Source organism: Liolophura sinensis, chromosome 6 (assembly GCF_032854445.1).
Source record: "Liolophura sinensis isolate JHLJ2023 chromosome 6, CUHK_Ljap_v2, whole genome shotgun sequence".
Classification (NCBI taxonomy): Eukaryota; Metazoa; Mollusca; class Polyplacophora; order Chitonida; family Chitonidae; genus Liolophura; species Liolophura sinensis.
In genome coordinates, this window is record NC_088300.1 from 50,471,496 (window position 1) to 50,496,702 (window position 25,207).

At 37.6% G+C, this 25,207-nt stretch overlaps 3 protein-coding genes across 3 annotated transcripts; 2 read left to right on the forward strand and 1 right to left on the reverse strand.

Annotated features, from left to right (window-relative positions):
- Nucleotides 1-3: 3 nt before the first annotated feature.
- On the forward strand, nucleotides 4-8,940 carry LOC135467654 (protease-associated domain-containing protein 1-like). The gene is made up of 5 exons (XM_064745446.1): nucleotides 4-143; nucleotides 2,101-2,231; nucleotides 2,642-2,751; nucleotides 3,774-3,941; nucleotides 4,916-8,940. Exons 1-5 carry the CDS (start codon nucleotides 71-73, stop codon nucleotides 5,034-5,036), a joined length of 603 nt encoding a protein of 200 aa, XP_064601516.1. The 5' UTR covers nucleotides 4-70; the 3' UTR covers nucleotides 5,037-8,940.
- Nucleotides 8,941-11,082: 2,142 nt separating this feature from the next.
- On the reverse strand, nucleotides 11,083-18,023 carry LOC135468034 (E3 ubiquitin-protein ligase KCMF1-like). Its single transcript, XM_064746041.1, has 8 exons — nucleotides 17,843-18,023; nucleotides 16,948-17,115; nucleotides 15,974-16,113; nucleotides 15,536-15,637; nucleotides 14,721-14,880; nucleotides 14,063-14,162; nucleotides 13,149-13,307; nucleotides 11,083-12,763 (listed from the first exon to the last, which is right to left on the reverse strand). The coding sequence occupies exons 1-8, from the start codon at nucleotides 17,856-17,858 to the stop codon at nucleotides 12,160-12,162; spliced, it is 1,449 nt and encodes a 482-aa protein (XP_064602111.1). The 5' UTR covers nucleotides 17,859-18,023; the 3' UTR covers nucleotides 11,083-12,159.
- A 504-nt stretch (nucleotides 18,024-18,527) lies between these two features.
- Nucleotides 18,528-24,651, forward strand: LOC135468673 (dihydropteridine reductase-like). Its single transcript, XM_064747050.1, has 6 exons — nucleotides 18,528-18,617; nucleotides 19,852-20,041; nucleotides 21,134-21,274; nucleotides 21,857-21,965; nucleotides 23,103-23,186; nucleotides 23,987-24,651. The coding sequence occupies exons 1-6, from the start codon at nucleotides 18,528-18,530 to the stop codon at nucleotides 24,084-24,086; spliced, it is 714 nt and encodes a 237-aa protein (XP_064603120.1). The 3' UTR covers nucleotides 24,087-24,651.
- Nucleotides 24,652-25,207: the final 556 nt, after the last annotated feature.

A 25,207-nucleotide genomic window follows, 5' to 3' on the forward strand; every position in this document is an offset into this window, starting at 1 on the left:
ATGTACAGTAGCAGACGTTTCACATTTTTAGCAGTTTGATGTATGCAATGTGGTAGAAATCGGGACGAAAATGGGTGACAAAGCTGGTGACAACTTTTGTTTTATAAGTATTTTGCTTGTATTCTCACAGTGTATTCGTACAGGTATGTATACAGCTATATACCGAATGTGCCCCCGTAAGTGGTGTCGACATTTGGGTCCTCAGTAAATATGTTAGTTGCGGAATGTAACTGTGAAATCGACCAACACAAAGTGTTGAGAGAGTTATGAGGAATAACTGCTTCTGATGTGTTGGATGGAGGGTAAGCCACATTTTCCGCATCTTCACATGTGCATTAAATCACTGATGTCAACCGAGTGGTCCCCATGATTAACTCACCTGTTCAGAGTCTCGCCGAACCAAAGACGACCTGATAGTTGTACATACAAGTTACGTGATCGATATGAACGCAGAAAAAAATAAGGTAGTTCATGGGAGATAATACTCATGACAAAATTGTAGTAACACTCGGCAAGTCTAGTAGTCCATTTGGCTGGTTCACTCCCTGCTGTCGTCAGATGGTGCTAATCGTTTCCGCCTCACAAGTGATCAAAATGGTGACAGAGGGCTTAAAGTTGTACTGGGTCATTTTTGGTTCGGCGAGACTCAGAACAGGTTAGTTGCGTATGGGGACCACTCGGTTGACATCAGTGAAGGCTAAGGAAGATTTAATACGCGTGTGAAGATGCGATAAATATGGCTTACTGTCCATCCGACACATTAGAAGCAGTTATTTCCCGTAACTTTCCCAACACTTTCTGTTCATCTATTTCAGAGACACATTCTGCAACTATGAACATGCACAATTTTAACAGATACCTTTAGGGATGGATATCGACTGTCAAAAGAAGTATAGAATTGAAGACACAAGTACTAACAATTATGTATAATGTCTTATCAGCCTGAATGACCAGCACAAAAGTATGTAAGACGAGCTTTGGTCTGTAGTTCATTATTGAGAGCTTGAAAAAATAATAATAAATAACTTCAGTTATTCAGTCATGGAACCAACACAATCATCTAGTCCAAGACTGCTGTCACATTAGATTTGGCAAAATTTTGTTTGGCCAAGGATGGCCTCAAATCCCTAGATTGTTCTTGCGTCTAGTTGCACAAAAACGTTACCAGAGCTATATATGTAGGTGAGTCACTAAGTGCTTGGGGTTTAACGACGTACTTAACAATTTTTCAGTCATATGACGACCGGGCCCTTAAAGTGCATGTGATGTGCCTCCTTGTAGCAGGATGGATTTCCACCACTCGTGTCTAGTGCTGCTTCACTGAGATGACTTGCCGAAGGCGAGTAAGCTGCCCCACCCGAGCCATTATACTGATACAGGTCAACCAGTCCTTGTGCCATCCCCTTAATGTTAACATCAAGTGAATAAAAAGGTCTTAGGTGTGACCTGACCCAGGTCTGACCCTGGATCTATATATGTAGGCCGTCTGACATTAAGTTCCTTAGAGATCCCGACGTCTTCCATAAATATTGCCTTATACATCATGATTGATTGACATCTGACTGTAACGCTCATTCTTATGACCAGTAACCCTTAAACTAGCTTGCTAAAATGATGTGGAGTTTACATCTGTCATCATGTGCCAGTCGTCAAAAAGCACATGCCTGAAAACGATTAATAAAAAAAAGAGAGGCATATTCTTACTTCCCTTTTCATGGAAGGCTACTGATATTAATTATGAGAAAATTGAAGTATAAACTAAAAAGTTAATTGCAAGAATAAATAATCTTTAGAGATTAAAAGATTAAACTTTCACATATTATACCCAGAAATTCATTTTTCAGATAACATAAATAAAAAAGAAACCAACCAATACCTACCTAAACTTCACAAACTGAGATTGTTACACCTGAAAAAAAAGAGACTACTATTAAATTTTGCCTGGCTTGAAAGTGTGCTTTTTTGTCCAGATAAAATGGATGAACTGTATTTAAGTTGGATATTTAAGTGATTCTCATAGTTTTATGGCTGGATTATATTATTCTTAGGAACATATGTCCATGCATTAATTGTGATTTATTTGTTATGCCACATTTGCAGTCCGTCAAGAGCTAGCAAGTGTCTCTGACCTCAGAGTTTTGGACGAATCCTTGCATTTTGAGCTGGTGGAACCAGAACAGGTCGCATACACATACAAAATTAGGCCAGCAAAAGATATTGGGATAAGTTTTGTAAGTACATTTAGATCTGTGTTTTCATTAAGTATGAAATGAAGTCCTCTGAGCGCACTTTATAATATATTTCATGTGTGTTTGACCTTTGAACACAACATGTATCTGCCTTTAATTCTAACAAAAATGTTTGTTTTAGAATGTGCTACATGTATTTTAGAAGGTGCTACTTGTATTTCAGAAGACGCTACATGTACGTACGGTTTTAGTGTACATGTGTGTCTTAGCTTACAGTTAACAAAGCAGTAATACCAGTGTGGCAAAAGCCTGTTTCTTTCCTAGCTATATGAAGTGTACAATGCTAAAGATGATGTTAAATATCACTCACTTAAACACAAATTGTAATATTTCCATAATTTTGGTCAACACATTATTTTTCATGAAGTGGCCTGGTTTTTTTTCTCTTTCAGCAAAGACGATACACAGGGATTAATTTAGTGCCAGCTGAACCGTATGATGGCTGTAGTAGGATTGAGAATCATTACTTAATACAGGAGCAGGTGGCTCTTATACAGAGAGGGTAAGTTAATAAAGGGGCAGAAAAACATTTTGGTTGTATACGTGTAGTCATTGCTCCCACTGCTCATGCATGTAAGGATGTTACTGGTAATACTGTGGTGGTTGTTTTAGCTGCGAGTCTTGTTTACTTGTGGTATAGGCCTGAAGTGCTCTTTGAAAAGAGCAGTTGTAACCAGTGCTATAGTCTGTTTATTTTTGAGAGTCGCCTATATCCATCTGTCTGTAAAATCAGTCATACTTACTACCAAAATTGCATTTAGTCAGTGATACGTTATGTTGTAAGTCCATATTCTTCCAAAGAAAATCAAGTCAGAACACTTTTTCTAATTCATAATGATAAACTGCATTAATAGGTGCACCAACATGTGGTAAGAACAAACTCCATGCAGTAACACAGCCTACACTACATTCTCAAAATTTCCTAATATCCAGCTTTAAAACCATACTGCCGTGAGATCATATACTACAGCAGATAAAACTGAATTCATTTATTAAGGTTATATTTTACTAAAACGTTTAAACAATTTCAAATATGGCAGTGTCATAAACAGGGCAGTAAAATTGATAGCAGTTCAAGTAACTGATGTCGCCCTCCATCAAAACATGCTGAACTCTGCCCAATATCCAGCATGCCACTCGTTTTTTAATAATCATTTTAATTAGAAAAAGTTTTCTAACTTCATTTTCCTTGCAATAATGTGAACTTCAAACATATCAATGTGTAGGACTTAAGTTGTTGGGTGTCGCTGACTAAAGGCAATTTTGGTAGAGAGTACTGATATCGTTTATTTATTTAATTGGTGTTTTACACCATACCCTAGAGTATTTCACTTTCATAACGGCTGCCAACATTATGTTGGAAGGAAACTGGGCAGAGCCTGAGGGAAGCACACAACCATTTGCAGGCTGCTGGCAGACCTTCCCACATGAGGAATTTAGCATGAGCTAGATTTGATCATTGATTTCATTCAATTTGGATGTAAACTGTGTTTTAATGGCAGTGTTATATTTGCTTGCTTTCAGAGGCTGTTCATTTTTAACAAAAACAATTCAAGCTCAAAATGCAGGTGCTGCAGCAGTGATCATAACTGACAATGACATCAACAATGATGCTGATTATATAGACATGATAAAAGATGAAACGGGGAGGAGAGCAGCTATACCAGCAGTTTATCTTTTAGGAAAAGATGGGTGAGGAAAATGTCACACAACTTATTCAGGAGGTGTGGCAGTCACCTAATCCAGTGCATTGGTAGTTCGGTTGATAAACCTCGCTGCCATTACACGTATATAAGCCGAACATTTTTGAGTACAGTTAATTCATCATGTCATAATCTGTGCCTAATTTTGGAAGTCCTCAAACTCTTAAAGGTTTAGGGTCCTACATGGCTTAGTTGGTTACTGCACTAGCACAGCGTGATGACCCAACACTCTCTCACCAGTGCGGTTGCTGTGAGTTCAAGTCCAGCTCACGCTGGCTTCCTTTCTGGCCATACATGGGAAGGTCTGTCAGCAACCTGCGAATGGTCGTGGGTTTCCCCCGGGCTTTGCCTGGTTTCCACCCACCATAATGCTGGCCGCCATCATATAAGTGAAATATTCTTGAGTACGGCATAAAACACCAATCAAATAAATAAATAAATCTTAACGGTTTAAACCAAAATGAAAAAAAAAATAAAGACATTTAAATATCTAAATGGGCACCACTTTTGGTTAGCGTGTCAGCACAGTGCAATGACTCTGGAGGCTCTCACCAATGCGGTTGCCTTGTTGGCTTCTTCTTCACCTGTGCGTGGAGAGGTCTGTCAGCAACCTTAGAGTGATCATGGGTTTCCCCCAGGCTCTGGCCGGTTTCCTCCCACCATAATGCTGGCCATCATTGTAACATGAAATATTTTTGAGTACAGCGTAAAACACCAATCATACCATAAATGATAAAAAAATATCCAAAATGGGTTAATGGTCTATTAATTTAGACAGTGACCTTTTGCTTATTCATTCCTGTACAAAACTATTTTATTTGTATTGTTTGACATAAAGACCTAAACTAGTAGGAAAGTATAAGATACATGGCCTATCCAGTCAATATCAGTGATTAAAAAGTGGGAGAAAAACAATTTTCAACAAATGATCCTAATTAAATGTAATATGCATTTTCATTTCAGACACATGATACGAAAAGCATTACAAGATTATGGTCTTGTGGCTGCGGTTATCAACATCCCAGTCAACATCACAGGTATCCCTGTGAACAGAATCCATCAGCCTCCGTGGGTGGTGTGGTGAGGCAAGCTGATGGGGAGGGGAGAGAGGAGTTGGTGGGCAGGGCACAGGGAAAGATTAAAACTGGGAAGAAGGGGAGTAAATGGAATCTTCACCTCGACAACTATTAGGCAGTTCAGTTATAATGAATGTAACATTGAAATTTAGAACAGTTAAGATTTGACTTCAGCAGATTTTAAAATGTTTTGTTATCCAGCAGATGGAAAGTGTGTATGTATCTGGTAACTGGGGATTGATGGTGTGTTATTCTTTCTAGATTTTGTTTTGCTTGTATTTTGTATTAAATGATGTTCGAAAATGAGTCATGTCCGACTCTTTTGAAAGTCTTAATATTTTGCATTCCAGCTGATGGAGTAGACCATTTGGAATAAGTTAAAATTGTTTGTTGCACAACTTGGTTTGATAATTATATTTTTTAGAGATGATCAGATGAAAAAACTTAGCATACATGTTTTATGCGATATTTCTGATGTTTTCTGAATAATAATTCAGCCTTTTCTTGCCACAGTTTTTGAGTAGTTCACACGTACTATTGTACTAAAACATACCTTTATACGGTGTACAGCACGTTGACTTAGGCCATTTATGTACAGGCAACATAAAACTGTATTTTTGTACCCCTCAGTGCCTCATCATATTGTTTGATTGCACAAGTAGATAGATATATGATATTGTGCTGTATTCAAATGGTGCTGGTGACCCAGCAGACTTCTATGTTAATTTGTACATGGAGAGTACATCTCATGAGTTTACGTCATTACCATTTGAATCTGAATTGGACTATTTCTGAGAGCTTCGGTCAGTAGTTTTAGTATTACGTTTAAAGCCCACAAATGGCTTAAGAAGACATTATTTGAATCTTACATAGAAAAGTCTTCGGAATTTAGGGTGATATTGTTTGACTTGCATAGAAAACTCCCAACAGTTTAGGGTAGCATTGTTAAACTTTTGCGTAGAAAACTCCCATTAGTTTATTGTAGTATTGTTTGAATCTTGCATTGAAAACACCCAGCACTTCAGGATAGCATTGTGTGACTTATATAGAAAGTTTCCAACAGTTTAGGGTGGCATTGATTAACTCTTTGATATAAACTCTTTGACTCTTACAGTACAATGACTCTTGCATGTGCATGGAAAACTCATGAAACTTTAGGTTACCATTGAAAAATTTCAGTCCATTTTTCTATTTCTTGAAATTGGAACTGGGTTACATTAATAAGTCTGCAAATTAGAACCCTTGAATCCTGAATTTAAACTCTTGTAAATGTAGTGCTTAATTTAGTTTTTGGGTGGTTTTGACTGGATCTTTTTAACATCTGAGTACTATGCTGGTACTATGAATGCTTATTGTATCGTTTGGGAATTATCAATTTCTTTAAGGATTGAAATCCTGCATGTCTCATATTTTTATGTGTTAGTTATTGATGCAGCAGCATATCTCTTAGTGTTTGAAAAACAATGCAATTAAGAAAAAATGGAATAGTAAGACACAGTTCTAATGAAAGTCATTAAGACATAAAAAAAGTTTGGTTATTCCATAGAGTAAACTCCTACAGGAGTGACAGGTGAAACATAATGTATTGTTATACCTCATGAAGAGGATTCTGGTTTTCATTGGTCAATACATGATCACAATGACATATTTTGCGAAACCTGATGTACAACAATAACCAACTGTAGCAAAGCAATGTCACACTCGTAAAGTAAAATCCCACATTTATGAAGCAATAACCAATGACAACATAAGTGTCTCAATCTGAGAATTCTTAATATCCCATCCCACGGTATGCAGTATCTGTATATCAGTTGCATTTAAACATTTGGATTAAAGAAATTCATTGTACTTCATTTTGCGTTGTTCTTTTGCAGTCAGATGTGGGTCATGGGTTTTCCCCTGGCTCTGGCTGGTTTCCTCCCATCATAATTCTGGCTGCTGTCATATGAGTGAAATATTCTTGAATACGGCATAAAACACAGATCAAATAAATACATCATTTGGGGCTGTGACAACTTTGAAAAACACATGTTCTGTGGTAAAAAAAATGCCACGAATAATAATCCTGTGACATTGACTACCTCAGTCAACCATTTTTTCTTTTTTTTGGTCGTGACCAAGAGAGTTTTGGAATGCTTGTAAAGCCCCCCTCCCACACCCATCATGATTTATCAATATTTTACATTTTTTTTTCAAGATTAGGACTGCAGAGTTAGCAACAACTATCTCCCTTATAGCAAGCATCAGAGTTGAAATGCACAGTTACACGTAACTGATAAGAAGAGAGATGTGGTCAGAACAGATGTTAGTTAAATGACAATCCTGATGGTGAAGGGTTTGAAGTATAAATATGGAGCGCATTAAGCTCATCATGTAGCATTTAGTGACCTGGTAATGGGGAAATTGTACCTTATAAACAATATTTTGGTTGTAACTTTTTTTCTGTGATCCAGTATGTTCAGAATTTACATGTGTTATTCTAGGTTTGACCTATGGGCATTATCACTTGCATATGCTCGAGTCTTGACTTGTTCTGTGCAGTTACTGTATTTCACCTAAACTTAAGCTTTTTCCAAGTGACACATTTTTGCTAGATTCTGCATGATTCTTCTGCTTTATTGGGTCATTTAATAGCTTTTGTTTGTGAAGTGTGATTAACTTCTTATCAGAAAACCTGAAGTGTTGGCATCAAAAGTATCAAGACCTTCATTGGTATCTGAAAGTGGATTTTAAGAGGCATAACTTCAGGTGAAATGCAGTAATTATTCTGGACGGGATGATTTGCAGTCTTACATGAAGAATATCTTCTCAGTGTTTATGCACAGGGATGTGGTAATAATTTAAGGGATGTAGTCCCTGTGCTGGTTTAAATGCCTGGGGCCACATTAACAAAACTTGAACTTCTCCTAATGTTTTTCGTATAGCCCATGTCACCTAGGTTATAGTGTCAAAAAAGCATGTTATATGATTCATGAGGAAATTTGTAAAAATGGACATACAAAGTTTTGTGAAAGTGCCACAGGTTCTGGATCATCCCAATTTAATCGAAGTGAATAAATGCAGCTGGATATAGTAATATCTATAATTACTATAGGACATCAATATAAACCATATTGTAAATTTGTAATCATCAAATCGCTAACCATTACAATTAGGTTATTGTTACATAATACGACTTGGCATCTGATATTGACTCTCGTTCATAATATATAATTGATGCACAGTGTTTGTCTAATGATAATTACATGTATGTATTTAATCGACCTAATCAAAAATTGCGTGTTACTATGAAACATAAACGTGTTCAGCATTGGTCAAAGCCTAGTACTTCCTTTCAGCAGTCATGTCTTTCTAAATCAAAACCAGCCCCACTTTTTGTTTGTTTTCTTCTTTTTCCTTTTGAAGTGTGATTTAGGCCAGCTGATTTAGGCTTAGTCCTGGAAATATTTGTCCTGCACATTAATTAGTTTCTTAAAAATGTCTTTTGAAGGTTAAAAAAGAGTTACTGTGTATATTCATTTGTATGATGTCAGTGGTAGTGAACGTGTATACAATAACAGCAAGTAAGTAGCATATTCTATTTAGGTTTATTCTAATATACTTACCATATGTTGGAAGTTCTGCCAGCAACCTGCAGATGGTCGTGGGTTTTCCCAGGGCTGTGCCTGGTTTCCTCTCATCATAATGCTGGTCGCCGTCATATAAGTGAAATATTCTTGTGTGCCGCGTAAAACACCAATCAAATAAATAAATAAATAAATCTAATATACTGAGCTTGTCCATAACATCAGAATACATTTATTGTATAACATCCAGACATGGTTAAAACTTTGTCAGGCTGTCTCTATTTGTGTGTTGATTTTATTCATTGGACATGTGTATAATGTTCACTGTTTGTTGATGGAAGCCTAGAGGTGCCTTTACATGAATAAAGTGTTTTGTTTTAGCATTTGTTGTGTTTGTTGGTTTATTTGTTAGCTTTTTATATTACTTATTTAACGTTTATTTCACTCAGGAAGTTTTCTATTATGTGAAAGTGAGAGGAAGAAAATGCCGCGCCCAGTGTAAATCACGGACCTTTGGCCTGCCACTGACAACCTTTTTTGTTGCCATTTCAAACCTTCTGATCCACGTCACAGACTGAATCTATTGATGTTCATCTCACATTAAAGACAGTTCTTCTGCTGGAATAATGATATATTATGTTACATGATATGACCATGTGAATATCAGAATATTCACTCTTGGATATGTGTGGAGGAAAAGTATGAATACCCCAGGTGAAACCACAGCACCTAGCCAGTTTCCTAATTAAAGCCCTGACTTAAGGCTGCTGTAGTACATGACTGGGGCCAGATACTTTCCTGAAGAGCAACTGACAGAATGATACAAAATGTGTAAAACAGCGGTTGTGAAGAAGTGTTTGTTGATGTGTTTTTTGTTTTAACACAATATTAGTCTTCTCACAACATTGCCCCCCTATTTGCAGGTTTGTACCAATGCTGACATATATACAGTAGTCTGGTCACTGGAGCTCTATGTTCACCAGACGTATCATGCCCCACCCACTGACAGTATACATACACCCTCTTGGATGACCAGTACTTGGATGACCAGTACTTGGGCAATCGGTATACATGAATTGTCAAGCTAGGAAAGTACCAAGGTGCATTAGTGAGTACATGTGGCATACTGCATCACGCCAAATCCTTCGGAGGTCAAGCGGCCATCTGAACTTGACACAATCAAGCCTCTTTGCAGGGCAGACTTACTTTGCAAGGCGTATCTGTAATAGTGGTATTACTGTGTTCTAAAGGACAGACAAGTGATGCGCTACATAACAGAGAATGGTGTACCTGGCTTCAGGGCCTAGTTTCACAAAGTGGGGTACAACTTTGTTTTATCATACATTTGTTGTACCTTGTTTTGCATGTCACTATTATTGTCCTATATGTGCGATTATTGAACATTTACGACATCGTTGTGAAAGTGGGCCCAGGTTTTTACTGAAATATTAGAATCTTGTAAAATCCTAATATTTATATGATGAACTCATTTTGGTTTAAAGGAGACTAAAAATGATGGAAGTTAAACCCTAAACTGGATTTGTAATCCATCATTCAAGTTTCAGCTGATTAATGACTCCTGTTTAAGCTCACTATGACAACCAGTCATCCATGGAAAAACATATTGAAGCTTGCCTTTGATAAATGTACCAATACACACTCCCAAAGTGATCAGTTATAAGTGATACTTCAGTGCCAAGAAAACCAGGCAGCGAAGTTAAAATGAAATGGATACTCTATGGAATGTAGCTAACACAACGGTTCAAAAACATTTACTAGTACAGCAGTTATGCTGGAATGGCACATTTTTTTTATTTATTTAATTGGTGTTTTCTGACGTACTCAAGAATGTTTCACTTATACAACAGTGGCCAGCATTATGGTGGGAGGAAACGAGGCATCTACATTTGAAAATGTGTCATTTACATCAGTGATGGGCAACGTCAAGTGTTCTTGCATGTCACACCAGGCTAAAATGGAAGTGACAGAAAACTTGTTTCCCTATTATTCCTATTTAATACAATGTATCTTTTTCACAATTTAAAGGAGAAGAAAACTTAAAAACATGACACTATAGGATGAAAAGAGCGGAAAACGAACTGTACTGTGCGCTACCTTCTGGAAAGAAGAGGTCTACCGGAAATGTACGAACTGCACTTCGGTGGTTTCCGACGGCAATTCTCCTCCTAACACAGAAGACTTCCGGACTAGCTCTTAGGCAAAATGGAGTTGCACACAGCAGATTTTGGCGCTGACTTAATTAATAACAACTTGAGGAACTTGTCATTTTACCCGTCTTTTAGGACGTACAAGTCTTGACGCTATAGGGGCATCTGTAAAATATCATTTTGTGATCAGTTTTTGGATGATATTCATACAGTGCAAAATCTTGCTTTTCAATGTGAAATTCTGTAGAGAACAGAACAGCAAAACATGAAAAATGCATTGATTTTTCATAGCTAACAAAAATGAACAGAAAGCTGATAAAGTTATTATAGTATTTTGTGTATTTATTTTAGCTTGAACACCGACTGTAGTGTGCCCTCTGTACACGTTTAATAATTACACAGGTCTGCTTTGGACAGGCTACCTTTTGGTTGTCCAAATCCCAATCATCACAAAGTTCATATAGCACAGTTTCTCGATCATCTAGCTACTTGTAAGCACGGTCTCATTCTCTGGGGAGAAAACTTGATATGATTATGGAATTCCCCAGGCTCCATTCAGTAATCAATAATAATACCTGTGGCTGGGTAATGAATGGCTCCCCTCTCCAATAAGGTAGTTGTACAGTGAAAGTGGCATCAAGGGGGTCCAGGTGGTGGGTAGAGTGTTAAACTGTGCCAGGAGATATATCATAAAATACAAGGAAAACCAATCTCAAGTCCACAACACCCTGGGTTACATGTAACTGATTGTAAAGGTAAAGGTTGGCCTTTCTGCTCAAAACAGCACAAACAGAATTCACTGACGGCTCCTGGTTTCTGATTACAAACTGACAAGACACTTTCACACTCTTCAGATGCTCTCTCAGCAAGGCAAACTTCACACAAACCTATGTAAACTTTGTTCACTTGCACAGCTGCAGAACCTAGTTTTTGTTTTTTTTACATATCACCACTTATGTCCTGAAATATTGTCCTGGCACAACCAATCCCAAGGTTGGCTTCATTTTGGATTATTCAATCCATACAAGTGTTCTAAGTTTTGTCTGCACTTTGGCAAATATGACAATTTACATGTATCACAGGTCAATATAGTACTTCAACTTTTTTCAACAAAAGTCCTCTTAAAAAAAGAAGAAAGGAAAATGCTATGAAGTGGTTTCACACAAGCCACGTATATACATAGGTGACAGCCACTCGTCCGATAGCTTTACAACTGATTTGACACTTGTAGTCATATTGAACCACTTTACACAAAAAGCAAAAGCCTTGAACTACAGCAGCTTTAACCTCTCCAATAAATAATACAAATTGATACGGAAATAAATTGAAAAAAAAAAAATCATAGGATCAACAATCCTTTTTTCCAGTTCAACGAATGGTTCAAACTATGTTGGCTATTAATGCGGAGGAGGTTCTGACTTTTTGGTAGCTTCTACATGCTTGAGCAGGTTCCTCTTGGCAGCCGGGGGATTCATCCTTGGATCTCTTAGTCCTGTTGGTGAAGGCCTTGTATGAGACTGGGGAGAGGTCCCAACGGCTACACCAGCACCAGGCACTGGACTGGGATGAACGCCTTGCCCTGGGGAGAGAGGGGCCCTAATAGCAGGACCTGGAACCAGCACCTGGGCCTGCTGCCCCATCGACTGTACCATCCCACCGCTGCCACCAACCTGACCCTGTGTTGATGTTGAACTCGCCTTCCTCTTCAAGCCCTGTGAGGACACATCAGTAGGAGGTGGGGGACGCTGAGAGCGTTTGGTTTCTACAGGCTCATTACTGGAGCTCTGCTGAGGACTTGCCCCACTGCCTGATGGTGGCTGGGAGCCATGTGGGCCAGTTTCTGTCTGCTCTGACAAAGAACTTATCCACTCCGAAAAATCCCCTAATTGTAAATGTTCTGTCAATGTGGATAAGAGCAACTCTTGTACAAATAATCCCCGATCCGTTCTTTCTGCTTCCACATTCTGTCCACCACTTTCTGAATTAGAGTTATCAATGCACCTACAAAAACAAAACCACAATAATTTAGTTAGCTTTCACATCAACGGGCACATTGTCCCTGTGCAGAATACTGAAGAATGTCACCAATTCTTAACCAATTACATACAGAATTCTGGTCACATATGAAGACCAGCTGTCATCTTAGGATAACAGCAGATATAAAATAGGACATTCAGTTTTTTCCTCAATTATTCAACATATCCCAGTTTCTAACCGAATTAAATGTGGAGCTATCAGAAAAGACAACAGCAAGCTGGCCTTAAAGTTAAAGTGAAATAAAACCACATAAATATTAAAGCTCAATGGACATGCATTCCTAGCTAGATGATAAAATGCTGAACAGATATGACAAGTAACCTCACTTTCATCAGAACCACAAACAAACCTTGGCAACAAAAACTGTGAACTAGGAGTGTTGTTGTTGTTACTAGATGTGGAACTGGTTAAGTCTGCAGAAATGCCAGGACCACTTCCACCCACTGCGTTTCGGCCTGTGTTTACTGTGGAATCTGTAGACCTTCTTGGTAAACGTTCTAACTGTTGTCTGGAACAGGTGAAAAAAAAAACAGAATCCCATTTGATCAGTTACAATTACAGAAAGATTGCAAACATTATTATTGCATACTGATGTTCATTCATTACTCTGAAAAGAAATGCAAGCAATAGACATTGGAATTAACCTACCAAAGAGCTAGAGGTACAGGAAGAATCTGTGAAAACTTCCAACCTTCCTGTAAGACTTGCCCATCATCTGAACAACTAAACCATCTTCAGTTTAATAATCACAGCTGAGCAAAATATGCGAGATCTTGATCATAATTTTAGAAGCTCTCAAGTTTGAAGAGGTATTAAAAATTTCTCCAAAACAAAATAACAGCAATTATCAGTTTTAAAAATGAATGAATGAACGCTTGGGGTTTAACGTCACTCATGATACTGAGGTAACTCAGGGTTTCAGACCACAATGTCAGATCACAATGTACAACCCACATCATATATATTACCACAAAATTTATTTACTTATTTTATTGGTATTTTACGGGCCAAACTCAAGAATATTTCATTTATACGATGGCAACCAGCATTATGGCGAGGGGGAAACCCACAGAGCCTGGGGGACACCCACCACAATCCGCTGACAGATCTTCCCACATATGGCCGGAGAGGAAGCCAGCGTGAGTTGGACTTGTGTTACAACAATAAAAACTTTATGAAGGATCACATACGCCAATGCATCTTTAATTCTATTACTACAAGATACGTTTAAGAATTAGGCATGAGACTTGTGCAAATAGTTACCTTGTTGAATGCAGTTGCATTTCCAGTTGCTGCAGCTGAGAGGAGACACTCTGAGCAGCAGCAGCCCGGCTTCTAACGCTTGACAACTGTGAAAGTAATTCTGAAAAAGGAAACAAAGTCTCTTCTTTGAATAGAAGTAAACACATGGTAGAATGTCTTATTCAAAACTAAACACTTAAGTCAGCTGATTTCACCTGTCCATTAACTATCCTAATGACCAAACTCTTTAGAGGAAAAAACTGATTATGGGTTAATGCCGCATTGTAAATTTTCCAGCAATATCGTGGCAATATTTGCAAGGAAATAGATGTTTTGGAAACACTAGATGCATGCTTTGGGATTATCAAAGAGTAATAATTGACAAAATTATGAAATACACCCCAGAAAACAGTAACATTTTCTCAGAGAAACACTAGAATATACTTCATACCACAAGAACGTGATAAGAAACTTGACTTTTCTTACAAAACCAACTGCATAGTAGAGTTCTCAAAATGTATAAATCTGCACACGTAACACTAAACACAATAAAGAAAAACAAAACAGCAAACAAAATCGCCCTCCAAACATAAATGTTTGACAAATAGCGACAACTGAGTGCAATACAAAAGAGTTACTGCGAGTCCTTAAAAATAATCCAACAAGAGTGAGTGGATACCTGCAATAGGATCCATAGTTTCCCTACCACTTGGTGAAAGCCCAGTTAAAGTTGATCCAGCTGAGGAGAAATGCATGTTTGTGCGCCGAGAGCGAGTGGCCCCTACTCCTCGACTAGGATGGGGTATCCGTCGGGTGTGGCGAATGCCCGCAGGCTCATCGTGCAAAGGAGTTAAGAAAAACTTTATAATTAAAATGTACATCAGAAAAAGAGCAAGTTTACTCGCAAAAATTAAGTATAGGTTAACTTTGCCTTAATTTTTGTCAACAATGATCAACATACATGTAATAACTTATGACACTTGTTTACTCCAACCATAACTGCAGCCACACTCAAATCTAGCGTTTGTTATGGACAGACGTGAACTGGATTGTGTTATATCCAATTTCAAGTGTACTGTCTCTGAAGCCATACAATGCTAATGAAGATTTGCCAAAAAAAGCTAGTCTTGGCCTAAGATACACCACTGACCTTTGGCAAGCCCATAACAGACTTCCCCACCTGTGGCGTACAGATACCTACACCATACTGGTGGAACACTAAATGAACATAAACCTTGTTGTCACAGCTGCTAAAAGTTAAGCAACTTGAATTAACTCTTACACCATCCCTTCATCTTAATCAGCATTTCAAAAACATGTAATTAAGTTTAACATATTTAATATACATTGACTGCTAAGTGGGATACATTTCCTATACTAAGTACAAACCATTAAATCAAAACCATTTTCGTCCATCCAAAACTGTATGAACATGACATGCCAAAGGCTTTTCAATGACTCAACTAGATGACAGTAATGTTCAGTAAAGGATATAAAGTCTCGTGGGCTTCTATGTTCCAGGGTAAGATGTGCTGCAAAGTCGTCAGTCACATGGTTAGGGTCACCACCGGGAAGTGCTGCACATATAGGGCATACCTGTAACCCCAAAATACCCATGTGCAATCCTCCATTAACATCTGTCCTTCATATCATGTTCTGATGACATTAGTTTAAGGAATAAACAGCAGCACTTACTCATAATCTGACATTATTCTATATGCATAAAATTTTCAGAGCAACAAATGAAATAATCTGACAAAAATGTAAATAAATTGAAAAAACAAGTTTGTGAATTCATAAATATTACAGTCAAGTGAATTAATATTAAGTGATAAAGTTACAGCGTTAACTTTACTAGCATAAATGTTCAAGTTAATTCCTGATAAGAAATTACATCTTAGTTAAACTAAATCTGTACAAATAAAAGCTCACCACTTCTGTATTGGTATCTGCATGCTCAGCAGTGACATGCTCCTGCAGGGTTGTTTCTGTGTACCCCATCTTACCACAGAAAGGACAAGTGAAAGCCTGGGGTTGCTCAGCTGTCAGTGCCTCTCCTCCATAATAAAGATCTGCAAACACAGCAGAAAAATTCATTTAAGTTTTCAAATTAAGTTTTTAAGTTAAGGCAAAAACTAGATACATGTACAATTGGTCATGCACTCCACATACCATTCTTTGTCACTGAGGTCACTTTACCACCTTTACTCATTATCACTATCATGTGGTGTTAAACCCCAATCATTACTTCAATATACTGGAACCAGGCTGTGCCCAGAGATAACCACCATGTCTCCTCTCCTTACATGCAAATCTAGACTTAGACTTCTAAACAACATGACTGTCATTCCTAATTCAATAACATTGTATATCACACAATTTTCACATCACAAGTATACTTCTTATTCCTGTGCTGGCAACATTTAGAAATGGCCAGTTGATTTCTAAACCAGCTAGAATATCCAGTCCTATTCCTACCCCTACAAATCTGCAGGCGAACCAAGGAGAGCTGGATACAAATGTGTTACCTCATTGGTCAAGGGTCAGCTGACTTCTGACAATTAGTTTGCCTGGCTCTCGTAAGACTAAGAGGATGTCTAGAATTCATTTAATTTTATCATTAATAGTTTTATAATGCCTAACTATTCACATTTATATAATACTGATCACATTAATGGGTTCAGGAAACGAGAGCCGCAGAAGTAAAACATTGTCCGCTACCAGGTACCTGATAAACCTCTGGACTTCACTCCACAGCTGAACAGCGAAAGATGGATTTTAAACTCACAAGTGGAAAAAACGGAGTTGACGGAGTCAGTAGCCACTACTTGGAAAAGCTCACACATTCATTTGTTTAAAAATTAAAGGCCAAGAATTTTGTCAACATATCTAATTTCAATTCTTACCGAAGTCGGTCCTTGTCAAAATGCATTGCATTGGATGATCAGTAGTATGTCGTGTAGTAGTTGCACCGGACTCGTAACATGTAGCACACAAATCATAATCGTAACAAATCAAACATTTGTATCTCCTGCCTCGGAAATTTCCCTTCAAACAAGAGTCACAGCTGACACCTGAAAACAGAAATGAAATTAGCCACGTGTAATGACTATCATGTGGTTTGATAATTCCGATGCAAGAGCGGCAAATATAGAGAAACAATGAAACCCTTCACCAAAACAGCGAAATGTCAGAAACATGATCTTCAAGCAAAAAAAGTAGACAGGAGGAATAAAAATAAATCGAGAGCAAATATTCAATACTATTAGTGTACTTTATAAAGTCTTACACCTTGTTGTCACAGCAACTAAAAGTTGAATTTCATACTTTTATCTCAGTGACATACCTCTCGGCTAAAAAAAGTAGCAATGTCATAGACAACCTCAACAGATAACATTTGATGTCAACAACAGACGTCCCACTGATGCTCTCTCCTATTAGCACGATTGAAACAGATACTGTGGTAATGCAATTTCATTATAAATTGCTAATAAATCGTTTAGCTGTTTACTTTACACTATCATGTTAAGAAATCAAACTACTGCACATCTCAGTCATATTCATGGGCAATCGCCACTACTTCAATGCTTGTCCCGGAAGTGAGCAAAAATTTCATCTATTAACAAACAGACATTCAAATCGGGCTCAGACAATGGGGCCATTAACTGTCTGTCGTGTTCTCGAACCGGTCCTTTAATGCGTAGTTATGTTTTTATGCATCCATACGAAGTATTTATTATTGTGAAAACATTCCCGTTACTCAAACTTAGTAGCCATCTTGAAGTTCCCCGACATACTTACCCTCATGGCGGGACATTCTAGACGAAAAGATCTGGAATTTGGCAATAAATTAAGACCAAAATTATCGAAAAGCGTATTAAAAGTAATCATGTAGCCATAAGCAGCAATCTACGCAATATATTAACAGCAGAATCACAGCTCTCCTCCCCAGAAATTGTCGAATCTACTTTCGACATGGAAGGTCCATGGTGACGTCACTGCGAACTCTCGGATTTACGAGAGAGCGGCGATCTCAACACAAAATCGCATTTTAAATACCAGCATCAACATTTTATAGTCAACATTTAGAAATTTATGAGAATGGTGTGGTCAAATGTGTAAAGAAAAAGTAATTTTAATTAAATTTTGTTCTAAGTAGCCTACAGCGTAAGCCATAAAAATTAGCTTAGAAAAACGTTTTTCAAAACGAGGCATTGTATAATGATACAGAATAAAATGAAGCAAATGTTTGTCAACCTCAATGATTTCCATGAAATGTGGAGCCTTTTGTTATCGGGGAAAACTCATTACGTGAGTCATTTTTGAGGTGAAATGCATGGAAATAGTCAAATATAACGAGTATTTCCGACATGACAGTTTCGCTGTTAGCCAATGAAAATAGCCAAAAGGTTGGTCATTACCAGACCTTCGATGCAGATTCGTTGTAAGCTATTAGACTCTGTGAGCTACTCTGACAACAAGCAGCATGGCATCTCAAGTCGGTCGTGTTTTAGTGTATGGTGGTAAAGGGGCACTTGGTTCCACCGTTGTGCGATTTTTCAAAACCAGAAATTATGTAAGTCATCCGACAATTCTTTCTGAGGGGTTAAATTATGTTTTATAATATTTCAGTGCACTGTTAAGGAAATTTATGCATGCAAGCATGAGCTCCGGATGCTGTGACGTTGGTAACGCCCACATGAGTGGAAACTGGAATAGCAATAAGCAGTCGAAACCTACTCGATACATATCATTAAATATGCTCGATATTTGGAATATCGAGATTTTATCATAGTCATTTGGTGATAAACCGTATGTCAGTCACAAAATTAGATAGAATGCCACTATAAACTAATTTCTCCTAGGCTTATATATATATTATTCTCATCACTTAATTTGTATCTTATCATATGCCATATACACAGTGCTTAATTTTGCCTTATTACGGATATTTATTTTTATTTTTTGATTGATGTTTAAAATACTCAAGAATTTTTTCACTTGAAGTAAAAGAAAGCTGAAATATGAAGTAAGGTTCATCGTACAAACAACTTAAAACTAAATACTACTTTCATTTATCTTTTTAGATTTTTGTGAAGGGAGTTAAAGCCGTTTAAACCTTTGAAGTCTGAAGTGGGCCTTATAGACCATACTATCAGAGTTTAGGAGCTCTGACATCACAGGAGGTGTTTCCAAATTTAATTATAATACTGAATGTTGTAGTAACTCTTTTAACCCATGAGTAAGACATTACGGAAGTAATGTACTCAAAAATCACTTCCTTCTGGTGAACCTCAGGAAAAAAGGGTGATGTGACGTCAGAGTTCCTAAATAATGTCTGTATGGCCTACAAAGCTCACCATAAAATTCAAATATTTTAATGCCTTTCAACAATCTTCAAAAATCTAGAAAAAAGTATTTTTACAAATAGCTTTCAGTGGTCTATGTGATGAACCGTACTTCATATTTTAGCTTTCTTTTGCTTTAAAAGAGAGGAGAATGCGATTAGGCTCCTGACGAACCTCCAGGTACAAAGCAGAAAGAACTAGACTTGAGCATGCGTCCATATTGGTTAAGGGCCTGAGAGTCGCATACAAATGGTCATGATGCACATCCATTGTGTGTAATGTACGTATCTGTATATTCCAGTGATAAAGCCTTGGAATGCATGTTTGTTATGATTGTTTTAAAACGTACATGTATGTTATCAGTTTGTGTTCATTACCGCTACATGTGAATTTTCTGAAAGAATTTCATCAGTGAACAAGTAGGCCTACAAGTATGCATTGATTTAATGTCTAATTTTGCAGTGGGTTGGATCCATTGACCTAGCAGCAAATGATGAAGCAAATGGTAACGTGATTGTAAAGATGACTGAATCATGGGTCCAGCAGGAGGAGCAGATAACTCAGGATGTGGCAGAGATGATCGGTGACCAGAAGGTGGACGCCATCCTCTGTGTGGCGGGGGGATGGGCAGGAGGAAATGCTGCGTCCAAAAGTTTGTTTTTTTAGGATTACTACATACATACATACACTCGTGGGAAATTGGTTAATAGTCATAAATACTTAACAAGAGATCACATTTACATGTAATTGTTAGTGATGGTCAATAAAAATATTTCCTTTGATGGTTTCCTCCATCTATATGTCTGTCTGTCTGTTTGTGATGTTATATCAGTCTGTGAGTTTCAGTGTAACTCATGCTTCATAATTTGGTCCAGCACTGATGATGCTTCATGTTCTAATCCAGCACTGATGATGCTTCATGTTCTAATCCAGCACTGATGATGCTTCATGTTCTAATCCAGCACTAATGACGCTTCATGTTCTAATCCAGCACTAATGATGCTTCATGTTCTATTCCAGCACTGATGACGCTTCTTGTTCTAATCCAGCACTGATGATGCTTCAAGTTCTAATCCAGCACTGATAATGATTCATGTTTCGGTCCAGCACTGATGATTCTTCATATCCTAGTCCAGCAATGATAATGCTTTATGTTCTGGTCGAGCACTGATGATACTTCATAATGTGTTCCAGCACCGATGATGCTTCGCATTCTAATCCAGCACTGATGATGCTTCATAATCTGGTCGAGCACTGATGAGGCTTCATGTTCTAATCCAGCATTGACGATGCTTTGTGTTTGAAGCATAAGTTAGTCCAGGGAAAAAGGCAGTAGAGGAGAGTGTGAAGAGGGTGGAGGGAGGTGTTGGTGTCTTGAATTAACATGGAGGAGGTAGAAAAAATAGGAGAAAATCTGGAATCTGGCTAAATCTCCATGTATGCTTCTAGTACAGAACTAAATAGTCTGCATATTCTAGTCCAGTACTACAGCTATAATCACTCCCAGTGACAAAGGTTTGAAAGGTATATCCTGAGAACTGGTCACTCAGTCATTGTGTGACATTATATGTACATGCCTGGTGTTTTTGGCATGGCCTTTCATTGACTACGAATAGTGTTGGGTTGACATCTGCCTGCTACAAGGAGACACTTTTCTGATATGACCGAAATGGTGCTTAAAGTGACTTTACATGGCATTTTAAGTCTCAAATAAAACTTATAACATACATGCATTGCGTTTCAGATTTTGTGAAGAACTGTGACTTGAGCTGGAAGCAGAGTGTCTGGAGTTCTGTCTTGGCCGCTGGACTGGCTACCAAACACCTGAGGGAAGGGGGACTACTCACACTGCCCGGCGCCCACCCAGCTCTACAGGCCACACCAGGTGGGTGACAGGGAGTGATGATACCAGCTGCAGCTGTCAATGATTAAGTCATTAACATAGGTCTTAACACATGTTATTATTCATTATGTGAAATATTCTTGATTTTTTTTGCATAGAACACATATCTTTTATGTAAAGTCAAACATTAAATAGTAAGATTTGGTAAATATGGTACATTTACCTCATAACACAAGTGTATGTTCAGCATATGGCCCGTATTTAGCGTGAAGACATCATTAATTACTGTGACAGTAACATATGGTGTTGTGGTGTAAAATGCTCTTAGCTAAGGGCTACTAAACACTAAGAATGCTTCATGGAACTGACCCATGACCCATAAAGCCCAAAATAGAATTCAGATATTGGAATGCATATAATTTCATTTTAGAAAATTGTAAAATATGAGTAAAAATATTTAGTTTTTGGCAGTCTGTGTGGTGATACTGACTTAAATTTCGTGCTTTCTTATCCTTTAAGATTGAGTTTATTTTCCTATTTATTTTTAAGATTTAGTTCATTCAGTTTTATATATCTGATAAAGATCATAAGTATGAATCTTATTTCCTTGCTGTGTTTCCTAAGGTATGATTGGCTATGGGATGGCTAAGGCAGCTGTCCATCATCTGACACAGAGCCTGGCTGGTAAGGGGAGTGGCCTACCAGACAACACTACCGTGGCAACCTTATTACCGTGAGTAACACAGATATCATGTCATGACGAACTGTTTCATTGGTATGGTTGGTATGTGTGACTGAAGTGTAAACTGCTGAAGAGAAATACTGTTTATCAGAAAGCTTACTCTCAGCATTAATGAATAGCAGATGGGTGTATTCTTGTGTCGTCAGATTTGACATTCATGTCATAATTTTTGTTAAAAACTCTGCAGATGTTCATTGGTTTTCCCCCGTTTTGCAAGAAATTGTTTCTTTTTTTGTTTTTAATTTTGGTTAATGAAAATGATAGGGATTTTGAAGAAATGAACATTGAGAAGAACCAAAAATTGTTTTTAAACTTTCAGGCTTTTGAGTTTCGCCCAGTGTTGGGGGTTTGGTCAAATTTAGCAAAAGAAACATGATTTTTAATGATAGCCTGGTTTTATAGTTTCAGCCATTGTTATGAGCAATGCATTGACAGTTTTGTTTAGAACATATTTTGAAGACTTTGGCAACGTGTCAGAAATTGAAATTGCATTGTCGCCTTTTAACACAACAGTAGATAATATCAGAAAGCAAACAGCAAATCTGTCCTGCAAAAAATTTCCTTCAAAAAATGTCCATCTTTAGTAATCCCTGTTTTCCTGTGGTAACTGTTCTCATAAATTTAAAAAAGTTGAAATTGTGTTTTAAAGTTATTGTGATCTTTACTGATAAAGAACTTCTTTTGAAAAAAAAAGAAACCCAGATATTTGAGTTCATGGTGTCTGACTTATGTACATACACCTATGTCCATATCTAAAGTTACTATTAATTATGAAGTGATTTGGTGTTAACATTTTCCTGTGGTTTTGTACATGCACCTATGTCCATATCTAAAGTTACTATTAATTATGAAGTGATTTGGTGTTAACATTTTCCTGTGGTTTCCTCCTATCATAATGCTGTTTGCTGTCGTATAAGTGAAATATTTTTGAGTACAGCATAAAACACCAAGGAAATAAAATGAAATTGGTATAAACAGATATATATTTTACTGGCCTAGCCTGTAGTGCTATGCTGCAAGTTTACAGCAAGAGTTGTCTCCCTTAGTCCACTCACGTGAGCGGCATCCAACATTCTCTTAGTCTTCTTTATGGGTTCAGTAAAATGTTTGTATTTTCTTTGTTTCTAGGATTACACTCGACACACCTATGAATCGGAAGAACATGCCTCAAGGTGATTTTTCAACCTGGACTTCCCTTGAGTTTGTGGCCGAGTGAGTTTTTAATTTTTGATTATTCTTTTTTTAACAGAGAGGGCCGAAAATAATACGTTGGTATACAATTGCTATGATCTAGATAACATTATACTGTGCATGGCTTTTGACACCAGCGAAACTGTACTGCTCTATGATGGCCTAGTGGTTGGAGTGTCCATTTTATAAAATGGAGACAAGACCGTACCACAAGACAAAACAAGCCACAAACTTGTTTTTCTAAACTTGTTTTGTTTCATGGAGCATCATATCTGGTGTCGTTGGCTTAATGTTTCAGTGAGGCAGAACTATGTGTGGAAACAGAAACATAATGCTGTTTGGAGACATGCCGTAATATCGCTGATATCAGAATGAAAGATTGCTATATCCTTAGAAAATTGCCAGAGACAATTTTTGCAGTTATCACTTGTGGTACAGTTGACATTTGAAATTGCAGTTTGAAATTTGAACATTTGAAATCACAATGTTTGACAGGGTTTGTCAACCAGATAAGCCTAGACTTATCCTATTCCTTGTGGGCTTTAAGTTCTTGTTTATGTACAACATTATAAACATAAAGTTGTTCCAAGTTATAAAGCAAATGAACAAACATTCTTTGTTTTTTAGGAGGCTGACATTCCCAACACGATTTCTAGGAAATAGCAGGCTAAAATGTAGAGGTTTTTTGTGGATTATGAAAAGAAAAAAGGGTTTCATCACAAATGTATATTTCATCGTACTGGCTTCCGAAACAGCATAATGTAAATATTAAGTACCTGGAAAGCTGTGCATGTTAACAGTGGTAATTTTATCTGTTGCAGGTTATTGTATAAGTGGGCAGCCAACGAGACGAGACCAAAAAGTGGCAGCCTGGTACAGTTGATCACTAAGGAAGGGAAAACAGAGACAGTGGCTGCCTAATTAGGGCTGAGATAATCCACCAGACTTGTCTTACCTGAATCTCTGACTGTAAATCTGCCAGAGATAATCCACCAGATTAATCTTACAAGAATCTCGAAACAAATGATTCATATGTCGCCAGATTTGACTGACATGTCATGAAAGGAGTGTGAAGAAAAATCCCACATGATTGGTCAGGCTAGATCCCATTATTACCATGTAGTCGTATAAAGCGGCCTAAATCTACTAGTCATTACCATTTCAGCCTTTATGCATGTCATTGTAGATTAGTCGTTTATTTAGTATCAGTATGCATGTATAGTGGTGATACATAATACCATTGTCCATAATTCATTATTCCTGCTGAGAGAATTAAATATGAATTTTAATATACTTTTCATATACACACATATATTGATATTTACTGTTGAGAATTGTTTTCTTTATTTTTTTGACACTATCTTCTCCATTTATGTTGGTCAACTCCTCCTGTAGTTGGATTGAAGATGCTTTAAAAAAGGGCACTTTTGAAATACATGTATGTGCCATAAGGTCATGTATGTGTCATAAAGTCATGTATATGCCATAAGGTCATGTATGTGCCATAAGGTCATGTATGTGCCATAAGGTCATGTATGTGCCATAATGTCATGTATATGCCATAAGGTCATGTATGTACCATAAGGTCATGTATGTGCCATAAGGTCATGTATGTGCCATAAGGTCGTGTATGTGCCATAAGGTCGTGTATGTACCATAAGGTCATATATGTGCCATAAGGTCATATATGTGCCATAAGGTCATATATGTGCCATAAGGTCGTGTATGTACCATACGGTCATATATGTGCCATAAGGTCATGTATGTGCCATAAGGTCATGTATGTGCATTAAGGTCATATATGTGCCATAAGGTCATGTATGTGCCATAAGGTCATGTATGTACCATAAGATCATGTATGTGCCATAAGGTCATGTATGTGCCATAAGATCATGTATGTGCCATAAGGTCATGTATGTGCCATAAGGTCATGTATGTGCCATAAGGTCATGTATGTGCCATAAGGTCGTGTATGTGCCATAAGGTCGTGTATGTACCATAAGATCATGTATGTGCCATAAGGTCATGTATGTGCCATAAGG